The sequence below is a fragment of the Alligator sinensis genome, unplaced genomic scaffold, assembly GCF_000455745.1.
Source record: "Alligator sinensis unplaced genomic scaffold, ASM45574v1 scaffold1308_1, whole genome shotgun sequence".
Taxonomy (NCBI): Eukaryota; Metazoa; Chordata; order Crocodylia; family Alligatoridae; genus Alligator; species Alligator sinensis.
Window position 1 is genome coordinate 675,220 of NW_005842416.1, and position 12,220 is coordinate 687,439.

A 12,220-nucleotide genomic window follows, 5' to 3' on the forward strand; every position below is an offset into this window, starting at 1 on the left:
CTTCCGATATTGCCATTATGGACTAGGAAATTAGAAGCATTCATCTGTTTTTGTTGTATTTGGTATAATCTATTTTTAACTGCTGGAACTGGCGGTGATTCACATCTGTAGAAAACAACTGCTGTTAGACCAAACAGCCACTTCCAAGCAATATGCTTAATTTCTGTAATTTTTTTAGAATTTCTGAGATTATATTTAATGAATACATCTTTAAACAACATTTAAAACTGACTTGTTTCCCCACCCCACTGAACACTGACTTTCTTTCCTACTGATCTTTCCGAAAACAGAAGACTCTGTGCATCTTGTTTTCTAAATGACACAGTGCCATCAGAATGAGCCTGCTCTACCGCTCTCATTGTTCCAGGACAGGGTGAGTGACTTGAAGGAAAAAACCCCTCTGGTCTTGTTATTTCCACGTACCATAATGGTCAGTCCCTTTGGACCAAAACAATCTTTAAGGCTTGGTCAGTTCTGAGAGTCCAACCATCGCTGTTCTATCCACTTGCAGCAAAGGTGAGCTCTAGACTAACTAATGTTCTATAATTTTCCTTTTACAGCATATATTTAATAAGTCTCTCGCATTTTGTTACCACTTGAATGATTTCCTTGTCATTCTCTTGGGAAGCTAACACTAGTTCTATGCAATTCAAATAAACAACTGATATTCTTGAAATCTATGCTAGTTCTTTTAAGGTTAAAATGCTATTCTAACTATTTTCAGAAGCCATACCCAAAGTTAGATCCAAACAAGTGAGTTACATTAAAAATAAAGGCCTGCAGACTTCTGCTAAACTGACCACAAAAAAGTGCAGGTCTAGTTCTGAAGAAACTTAATTTACCCTCATTTAGGGATAAGTTGTGTTTTCTGATGGATACCTTTTGCTCCCACTGAAGTTTTAAAAACCTATCAAAAATTAAAATTTAGCCATCAGGATTTGATAGGCCATTAGGGTGCTGGAACAGTTTCTTCGCTGAAGAATCAGATTTGTTTTGCACCAAATAAAACTCTGTGGCTGAGTTAGTGAGTGACTACAGCACAGTTGGCAGTCTATGGTCCATGGAGCTAAACGGCTTCTGGAAGTTTCAGTAGCGAGGCACTCTGCTAGCATTTTGGAGGCACGGGGCTTCTCCCACGTGGCAGGAAGCAGTGGTGACAGCACTGCAGAGGGGAGTGGTGACTAGTTCTGGCTCTGCCTCCAGCAGCAATGAGGGAGGCCAGGTTGGAAGCATCCCGCTCCCAGAGCTAAGCTCCATTAAAGTGCCCCCACCCAAGCTGCAAAATGTGGCTAACCTCACACTGGACTAGAAGAGAAAAGTTAAATACTTAAAATAGTGTTTCTGGTATTTCCAATCCCTAGCTTTCAAAAGTCATGAGTCAAGTGCCAAAAAACTCAAGATTGACTTTAAAACAAAGGATTTTGTTTATAATGTTCTCTTTAGCCAGTTTTTAGTACTGGAAACCCATTGGAACATTTCAACTTAGAAAACTAGAGAACCTTTATACAACTCCATATTTGACTGATCACCAAACTTTTCTGCTTTCAAATACAGCATAATTTACTGAAGAATAATATTCTGGACTGTGCCTAGTACAGGTGCATATATCTACATTTTTAAATAAAAATGTGCTTTTAGTAAAGAAATCTTACGCTAAAAATAATACTCTAATTACTCTTTTTTCATAGATTTTTTTCTTGCAGTAACTGATACTGAATACAGACCTACCTTTCTTCATGAATGTTTGGAGATGGTTCTTCCTAAAAGATCAAGAAAGTAAAAATTTAAACCCCCAAATTTTTATAACATATACTGCATTTTGAAATACAGCTGTCTTCTACAGCAGTGGTTTTCAACCTGTGGTCCATGAACCTCTGGGGGTCTGCAGACTATGTCTAACGGGTCCACAAAAGATTACTATGATTAATCAGAAGTATGTGAATGCCCACTCTTACAATTCAAAGGGGTTTGCACCTCCATTCAAAATTTTTTAGGGTCCCATACATGAAAAAAGATTGAAAACTACTGTTCTACAGGTCTCCCTGAATTCAGGGAGAAAAGATGCCTGAAAATTGCATCCAAAACATGCTCTTATATACATTATAGGCTAAGTTAATTGCTGGTGGAATTTTACTGAAGTCAGCTGAGATCCTGTGCAAAGTTTGGGATTTCATACCTTTTCATGTTCAGAGGCACCATTTTTTAAAAGCACATTGTGACTGAAGGAGAGACCCCCTGAGGCCATGTCACTCCCTGTCCCTGTTTGATTACTAGGGGAAGGACTCTGTTAGCCCAGTGACATACACATTATTTCCAATGTAAAAGGGCTTAGAGAAATCAATGGTTTAAAATTTCAAGCAGCAGAATCAGTTTGGCTTGAGACCATGGAAGTGGAATCCTGTAAGAGAGATGAGGAAGCTGCAGAAGCAGCTAAAGTAATTCCAAAATCTGAATCAATTTTTAAAAGTCTGTAATCCGTTTTGAAAGTCTGTGTTTCTACAGTATTCATTTTCTGACAGGAAGGTAAATGATCTTAAAAGGTCATTTGATATCTGGAGCCATTTTTCAATGGAAGATCATGATGCACAAAGGAGGCTACAAGGCAGTCCACCAACCCTGGAGGTGAGAGGTACCAACAATATTATTCTTTCAAGTGTGGGAAGATCTTTTTCTTCAGCCATAGGCTACATATTTGTTTGAGAAAGGGAAAAGAAGAAAATATATGCTTACGAGCATATATATTGTTGTCATAAACACACTCTCATTAGTCTGCAAGGGCTTTTTCTAGTTCTTTGTAAAAATCAGTTGTTCAACCCTGCACCCCTTTCCCCACGAACATATGTTGGTGGATGCAGAACAGCAAGTGAGTGAAGTAATTCTAGCCTGTGGAAGTACAATAGCTATCCAGAGTTAGGCTTTTCTGAAAATAAGATTTCCTCTATATAATCCAGGGGTAGGCAAAATATGGCCCGAGGGCCAGATGTAGCCTGCTGACTGGATCTGGCCTGAAGCTGCCACTACAGCACTCCACATGGGGCCAAGTCCCTCCCACTGTCACCAGGGCAGCATGCACCACCCTCCCACAAAACTGGGCCCCAGGCAGCATATGTAGCTTCCGGCGGAGCTGTTCCTGGTGCGGCTGCAGCTGTCAGGGTGCTGCTCTGCTCCCCTTGCCTCCCGTGGTAGCTCCTCCTGCTCCAGCCCCAGCCCCAGCCCCAGCCGTGCCACTCCAGGCAGGCAGGGAGGAAGCTTCAGCCAGGTGGCTTAGTCCTCAATGCATGGGGCTCTGGATCCAGCTCCCAGCCACTTTCCACTCACTCCGCCCACCCACTCGTAGGTTGCTGCTCATCATGCCGGGTGAGCAGAGCAGGTGGAAGGCAGCCAGGAGCTAGAGCTGGAGCCCTGCATACTGAGGCAGGAGCCACCTGGCTAAAGCTCCCTTATCCCACACTGGCACAGCGGGGGCAGGAGAAGGAGCTGCCAATGGAGGTGAGAGGAGCAGAGCAGCACCTAGCTGGCTGCAGCCACATCAGGAATATCCTCGCCGGAAACTGTGAGCTGGCTGGGGCAGGGGCCAGAGCCAGAGCCAGGGCCATGGGTAGGCTGGTGAGTGCAGACAGGAGTGTGGTGCAGGCTGCCCTGGGCAGGAGCAGGTGGAGCTCAGCCCCATGCAGTGTCATGGGGACAGGCACAGACTGCATCACCTGGGTGAGCTCTGTTCCACATGTTCCCCTGCCCCGCCCCTTGTCACACCTGGGCAGCACCGCCCCCCGCCTCCCCCCTCCAATACCCTCACAGGGCAGGAGCATGCAGGGAGTGGATTGTGGCTTGGCCTGGGCCCTGGTCCTGCACTCTTGCCACCGTGACCTGGCCCCATGATCTTGGCCTTGCCCACCCTGCTCCCAAACCTTGCTTCTGGCTCACCTGCAGCACCACAGGGAGTTTTGGTGAGTTGTTGTGGGGTAGAAATGTTGACCCAACCCACAACAGCTCATCAAAACTCCCTATGTTGTCCTCAGGACCAAATAATTGTACACTCCTGATATAATCAATAAATGAGAACAGAGTTGCAAGGAACAAAGACACAGAAGAGTGTTGTAGTGATATCAAAGCCCAAGTTAGTGAAACCTCAGTGTAGATCATTAAAGTTCTACTTTACTTTACTGCTGTTCTTCACTGCAAGCCTTGGATCTGAGTACAAATCCCAACACTGGAGTTGCATCCATGGTTTTCTAGCCCTACACAAATCATATACTCATTGAGCTAAAATGACGATGAAAAAATGGTGGTCAAACACCAATTTGTTACCTTTCCGACTGTATGTCCCTTGCTCTTCATGTCAGTTTTCTGGTGAGGTGAAGGAGACCTCTCTGGAGAAGGACCTTTCTTTATACAGAGATTACCTGGGGTATTCCTTTCTACCAACTGAAGCAGCTCCATTTGTCGTCTTACTTTCTTTTCTTCCCTTTGTCTTTGTAGCCGTTGAGGATATCTCTCTGAGGCTGGAATATATCTTTTTCCAGGTTTGTTTATATTCCAGTCAGGTCTCTTTCCATATTTTCCCATAGGTTTTGTTTGTTTTTCTTGTCTTGCAAATTGGTCATATTGAGCACTATAATAAGTGCCATTATTCTCTTTTTCTGAAATTTTCTTTTTATCTGTGCACTGCATTTCTTTTTGGCACTTCTTGCTATTAAATTTCTCTTTGTATTCTATGGAAATATCTGGAGATGTACCATCCACATTTCTCCTTTCTACATCTGGCTCAATGCATGATTCAGAATTGATATATGCTCTGGAGTTGAAGTCCTCTAAAAACAAATGTATCTTTTATTTTTACGTTTTTCAAAGCAGTCTAAATGATATCTTTGATTTGTAACTGAACAACAGAATATCAATCTATCAATACTACATTTGTTCATAACTCTAGCTGCTACAATAAGAACATACTTATTCTTTTTGCTGTATCAGAGTAGATATGGTAGAACGTCAGCTCCCGTGTGGAGCAGACACGATTAATCGAGTCTGCCACAGATCTCTGGCATACCTGAGAACTAAAAGGTAGGTGTATAAATACCCTGCAAGTCTAGACTGGCTACAATGGGGAGATTTTTGTTTTGGCAGAGGACTAACACCCTTAAATGCACCTTTTTGATCTGTAAATAACCCTCTTTATGACTGCTATAAGCTTACTGACTGTGCATAAGGACAGATGGGCCAGAGGGGAAAAAGAGGAAATAAACAGAGACAACCGCAAGATACGAGGAAATAGTAAAAGTATATACAGGAGACCCTCGCCATTCATGGGGGATGCGTTCTAGAGATCCCCGCAAATGGGGAAATCCGCAAATACTGTACTGTGTTGTCTACATTGAAAACTTGTTTGGGCTTGTAACCCTTTTCCTCAATGATTTTAAGAAGCTGTGGGGGTTAATCCCGTGTTGCTTCGTGGTCTGCCTATGCTGATTCCCCCATCAACTTCACATTATGTAGGCTGTGCCTCTTTTTAAATTTCTGGAACCACCCCTTACTTGCGGAGTGCAGTAACAAAGTGTCATCATGCTGCGCAGGGAGAGCGCGTGGGTTGGTGCAGTGCACCGCGAATATTCAAAACTGTAAATCGCAAATCTGCAAATAGTGAAGGTTTCCTGTATGCTGAATGTGAACAAGAATCAACAAGTGATGCAAGTATGAAATCAGCTAAAATCCAAATGAGGAAAGGTAGAATTTGAATGGATGGCAGCAAACAAAGGAAAACAACTTGGGTACAGGGAACTGAAGACACCACCATGCAGGTGTGCAGAAGCCCCCTTGCCTTATGATTGTGCCTGGCCACCAGCATCACCAAATGAGACTACTCATCCCACATGTAACGTATCTTGCTACTTTGTTTTGTTTAATCTGTTAATAAATCAATGTGTTCCATTTGACTGGAAAGGTCTGAGGTCTCATTTGTTGTTGCCACCCTGGCCACCTGTAAGTCAGGTTTAACAGAATTAAATACAGTGACAAGGAAACATAGTCTACGTTTTAAAACACCAGTCAGCAACATTTTCTGGCAGTGAGCTGGAATGGGCCAGCTTGGATCCAAGGCAGGCTGGTGCTGGGACCCGGCCACAGTGCAGCATGGAAAAGCTGCCTGGTGTTTGGCTGCCTAGTCGTGGTGTGGTATGGCATGAGCAAAACCCCTGCCACTGAATGTCACCAATGCCACAGCTCTGTGGGCTGGGTTCAGCCCATGGGCCAACCCCTGTTTTAAAGCATTGAGGCTAAAACCTAGTCAATGTAAGAAAATCTCCGTGAAATAAAACTACGCTGTCTTGAAAACTAGGGAAAGTCTATACAGCACAAGGGAGTACCATGCTGAGATGCTGCAGCCATACCAAGATGCCCCATGGCCTTTCTGCATGCACCAGCTCCTGAAATGGGGCCTGTGTTAGTCCTGTAGTATGTGTCAAGACTTGTTGGCATGCACACAGAGTGTAGTACCAAAGATGATACTTTGTGTGCTTTGGAAGCTGGTGATCATGCTCAGCACAAGCACTGCTGTGCGTTTTATTTGACAAACCCATGAAGTTCAATTTCTGTCTGGTTAGTTAAATGATGAAGAACAAATTATAACTTTTTATAAAATATTCATTGCACATCTGATTCAAGGTTTGTCAGACCATAATAACCATTTTATATGATACTAGCAGTAACTGAAATCCCCAGGCTGGTATCTATTTTCCCCTCTTCTTCCAAAGGGGAGTGATTCTGTTTCAGTGTTTAAAACTAATCAGAATCTAGTTTTCTCTACATGCTACACTAAAAGCACCCAAAATACTACTTAGTTCTGTAGACTTTCCAAAGCTTTCTACTCCTGCTAGTAAGCTGAAAACAAGTTTTTAGCTTAAGCTCAAAGTCCTTCCCCATGCTAACTAAATTCCCTGAAACCTCCCAAACACTTCAGTGCAGCAAGTTAATAATCATGCACTTATTTTAGATATTTGTTACGATTAGAAACTCCTCACCTTCACTATCAACAGCTGCACATTTCTGGTAAGTATGGTAATTTCTGCCTTAACTACAATGCTACAAAATGCAGTCTGCCCTTCATTTTGGTTGTCATTAGTGATGTTAGACATCTGGGAACAAACTACAAGTGTTGGTAACTTACAGCCCATGGGTCAGATCCAGCCCATGGAGCTGAAGGGCTTTGCCTGTACCCATGCCCAGACCTGCACCAGGACTGGCCAGCAAGGAGCTACACCAGGGCCATGTAGCTGGGAGCTGGCTTGTGCTGCTGCTGCTTCTCCCAGCCCCCTATTCCCAGCCATGGCATGGGCACAGCTTACAGCTGGTGGGGAGTTGTGCAGGGGCTGGACAGCTTGCAGCTACATCCACACTATTTCCCACTTGCTCCCCACCTCCCAGCTGCAGCACTGCTTCCCATCAGATGTAGGCAAAGTCCCCTCACCTCTGACACGCTGCCAAAATCATCAGGACTATATTTAACTGGAGCCAAGGTGTTCCAGCCCACAGCTTGTTTAAAGGTTGCCAGCTGCAGAACTAGAAGGTCTGGGTGTGATACCTGGATACACAAACTACTTTTCTATATATTTTACAACCAGGAATTGTGGAAAGGGTTGCCACTTGTTAGACTCAGTGGCTTTTGGCACTTCTGCTCTCCAAATCTAAAATCACTGGCAGCAAGTTTGCTAGTATCCATTATTCCTCATTAGAACATAGACTCAGCAAGATACTTCAGCATGTGCTTAAGCATACATGAGCAGTGCCACTGAAGTTAATGGGAATACTCACATATTTCGAATTAGGCACGTGCTAATGAATTGGGTTTTGCCTGGCTTACTGATAACCCTAAGTATTGGCATGTTACAGCCAGACCAATTTGAATTTACTAGAGACAGAAAATAGATTTTTCTAAACCCTTGATGGTACTCAATGGCTGTGTCCCCATGAGCATGCAGCTGCTGTGGGGGAAAAAAGCAGCAGCACAAATTCATGCCACTACTTTCTGCCCCAGAACAGGCCCTGCACACATGGGTTTAGCACAGGGAAAAACGCTCCAAGTGGGGTAAGAGAGGCTGGGGCCAGCACCTGGGCTAGTCCCAGCAGTCTTACCTGGGGGCCTCCTGGGGCTCCAGCAGTGATCTGGATGCGCAGAGCCTGGCCAGCAGCTTGAAGTGTGGCTATGGCTGGCCAGGCTCTGGTTTCAGGCAGTGCACACTTCTGTCATGTGCAACGTTGTGCTTTTTTGCTGTGTGCTTCTTTTTTTAAACCACAATTTCCCGATATCTAAATTTGGCCCCATGATGCAGTGTGGAGAACCAAATCACATTCACGGGGTGTATTTTGTGGCGCCCCAAAATGCACATGCGCACTCATGTGAACGTGGCCAATAAGGCTCACTGTTTATAAGTCTCTGCATGCCTTCTCTACCTAAGACCCATAATATCTCATCCAAGGTTAGCTCTTCTATTTTAGCTAATAAAGCATATTAGCTTAACAGGAACTATCTTGCCTAAGTGTTCACTGGTACTCCATGCTGCATAAAGATGATTTGTTTAGCCCCCAACTAAATCACAATTAGACTTTTGGAATTTCATACCTGTCTGCACAGCAGTCTCTCTCCTAGGGGAGGTTTCTTTTACATTCTGATCCATCTTAGAACTAAAGTCTTCAGAGAAATTATCATGACTGAAATTTGAAAGGTCAGTTTTATAATTCACGCATACTGAATCACCTAGAAATAAGAAGCAAATGACTTGATTAAAGAATTTAATATTTAAAACACAGTATCAAGTTAACAGTATCACCATGGATTAGTACTTCTGAACCCAACTCTGCTACTGGCTCAGTTTGACCATGTCCCGCTCCATTACCCTCTATGTCTCTTAGGTCTTTTTAAAAATGTCTATCAGTGTCTTCATCTCTGGAATGTGAATAATATTATTGGCTATTTTGAGGCTTGATTAATATTGTATAAATTTAGGCTGCTGAGATACTTAATTGAAAGAAGCTATAACAGGGTAAGTCTTGTTCTGTTTCTAAAGCCAAGGAGCAATGTCTAGACTTACTATTAAAGCAGATTTCTTTTTGCTCAAAAAACCCATCAACTCTCATTCAAAAACCAAAGGAATGTACAGAAGGAAATATCAAAGTTTGATACTTGCCTCCTGCAAGGTTCTTCTGCAGTTTTGAAATATCATGTCCTTTCTGAGCCAAGTGTCGAATACGCTGTTCCTGTTTCAGTCTCTGTGCCAGTTCTTGAGCTCTCTGCATTGTCTCATAGAGTTTATTTGTTTTAAGAGTCATGATTTCCTATTGTAAAAAGGAGGTAAATATATGTGATTGTTCATTCTGCGAACAAAAATAAATAGCATAGCATAATCTCCTCCTGACATTTACAATTATCCATAATTTTGGCTACTGGGGGATTTATATTTTTTAACTTTTTCTCCTGAACAGAAAAAAGAAAACTGAATGGTACGAACAGGTACAAAATTTAACCCCAGCCATTATGTAATGCTAATAGAGAGCAGTTCAATGCTGGCACCATAGCAGAACGAGGGGCAGAGCTCAGATGCTCAAACATATTTGGGCACCTCACTCTACTTCATGTTAATGGGAGTTAGGGCCTAAAGATCTGGCCCCAGGCCCTAGCTTCTTCATTACCATGTTGCCTGAAGGAAAGTAAAGAAGCAAGAATTAGAAAATCATACACCCTAATTCTACTAGATGGAGACAGTAAAGCATTCCCAAACATACCAGTGCCACTTCATATTTTCAAGGCTCAATGGATTGAGGAGGAGAAGACAGGAAAAAGGAACACCTCTACAGTGCGGGGTTATTCTATCAGCACACTGCAGATTTCAGAGTAGAAAGATGCTAAAGGTAGGGTCCCATCAACGGTTCCTAGTATACATTATAGTTTGTCTTTTACGTGCTTTTTACATGGTCTACAAAATACATAAATTGTACTTAAATTCTGATTCCATAAGAGTCAAATTCAACCAAAGCTATCCAATAAAGGCACATTTCCTGACAGTGCTGTGCCATTAAAGAGAAATGCAGTAAGGCAGATCCTCAGTACAGAGGCCATAGTATCTGTAGAGATGGTTTCAATTTCCATGCACATTCTGTGTTCTGGGTGGTGTAAAATATACCTAGAGTCCACAACTTCTCCTCCATAAGGGGAAAATAATTCCAGTTAATGTGTGGTTCAAATCTTTACCTAAATCTTTTAATTTAATTTTGTTCCTTCAACAAGTTTGTCTATAGGGGTATGGATGAAGCCCCAGCACAAACAGCAAATCTGGATCCGCCAAGACAACAGAAGGTACCACTTAAAACTTTATAAAATGAAGTTTACCTTGAGTGTTGTGAGGTGGGTAAAGGATTTATAACAGTACTAGGCCCCGGGGGTGGCCGTGACTCCCCCTGGTGGCCACGTAGCTCCTGTCCTACTCTGGCTCCTTGGGTACCCTCCCTTCCCTCTTACCTGCCACACCTTTGATGGAATAATTAGATTATGAAAAAGGGGGCTGCCCCAGGGTCCCAGAGTGAGCCCTCTTCTAGTCTTGGTCCAGTGGGTCTTTCCTAGACCCAGCTGATCTCAGTCCTGCTCTCACATGTTAAGTGGCGCCTTCCTGGCCCTGTCTGTGTCCCCCCCAGGTCACCAGTTACCTTACGGGCTATTAATGGCCTCCTACCACTAGGGCTGTGTGAAGCTTTGGTCCCTGATTCAATAGAGATTCGGCTCGATTTGGCGGCCAAATCTCCGAATCCGAATTGAATCAGGAGACTCTTTAATCTCTCCGAATTGGTTTGGAGAGATTTGAAAAGATTTAGCAATTCAGATATAGACACAGCTTTAAATGTTTTTTCTACATACCTCAAGATACCAGACGGCTTGTGAATGCTGCGGTGGTGGGGCGGGGGGAGTGTCCCACAGGAACATGGGGGGCTCCCCAGTGTGCTTGGCAGGAGACCCGGAAGTGGACCAGAAGCACTTCTGGTTCACTTCTGGGCCCACCGGGGAGCATGCAGGGGGGCCCCCCTGTGCCCCTCCAGCTCAGCGACTGGTGCCTCCTGGGTCTGGGTGGGCACCTGGGGTCACCCCATGGCCGAACACCAAGCCGGGCAGGCGCAGGGGCCCCCCCGTGCACTTGGTGGCGGACCCAGAAGTGAACCGGAAGTACTTCTGGTCCACTTCCGGGTTCGCCGCTGAGAACATGGGGGGCCCCCCTGCACTCCAGTGGGACACTCCAGCCGCCCCAGCATTGCAGCGTTCACAAGCCGCACCTGGTACCTTGAGGTATGTAGAAAAAAGATTTAAAGCTGTGTCTGTGGCTGAATTGCTGGTTGTCCAAATCAGCATGGAATCTTCAGATTCGGATTTGTCTGAATTGAATCGGGGACAGTGATCCGAATCAACAAATCAAGTCCCTGATTTGGGACAAATCCAAATCCAAATTGAATACAGCCCATTTCACACACCCCCTACCTTTCACCCCTGCAGCCATGCCCAGGTTGGTTATTGGTTAATCACTACAACGTCAGGTTTCCTTAGGCCTCGATACTGTTGTTGGGGTCTTGACATTCCCAGCCTCCACCCCTTGCCTCTAGCTGGGCTTCTTAGCCTAGGCCGACTGCAATGGGCCTCAGCTGATTGGCTCCAGACCCCATCTTGGGTTCTAGGATCTTGACCCTGGTTTTCATCCCTCTTGGGCTCTGGGCCCCTGGCCTTCGTTTTGTCCTCTTGGGCTCTGGGCCGTTGGCTGCAAGCTTTGTCCTTCTCAGCTTTCTGCCTGACTGGTCTTGAGAGCCCCAGCCTCCTCCTCCAAAACCTCACATAACCCTCAAGCACTAATGTGTGCATGGTGTGCCCCTCAAACACCCCACTGTGGCCTTCTCATTCACCCCTTATAGCCATTCCTTGTCCATCAGTATAAAGCGACCTGGGGGCCCCTCCCCCTGGTTGCCATGTTCTCCCTGATGGTGTGACTAGAAGTCCTACCCCCTAATCCCTCATCTTTGCCACCGGAAGTCCCTTTTCTTGCCCCTGGAAGTACTTGTTTTGGGGAGGGGGAGGTTGCCATTTTGGAACCAGAAAAAAACAAGTCATATACTAAAAGTCAAACATCTACTATAACATTTTAACATTGTTAAAAAATTAGCCAATTTTGCCCATCATGCATTGCCCGAATGATGGGAG

At 44.5% G+C, this 12,220-nt stretch overlaps 1 protein-coding gene across 1 annotated transcript in view; it reads right to left on the reverse strand.

The window, feature by feature from the left end:
• The window catches only part of CCDC66 (coiled-coil domain containing 66), a 45,378-nt gene that overhangs the window by 9,300 nt on the left and 23,858 nt on the right, over window positions 1–12,220 (reverse strand). The window contains 5 exon segments of the mRNA XM_025211604.1: window positions 4–105; window positions 1,729–1,760; window positions 4,309–4,811; window positions 8,612–8,746; window positions 9,177–9,324. Of these exon segments, the coding sequence (XP_025067389.1) occupies window positions 4–105; window positions 1,729–1,760; window positions 4,309–4,811; window positions 8,612–8,746; window positions 9,177–9,324 (920 nt within the window).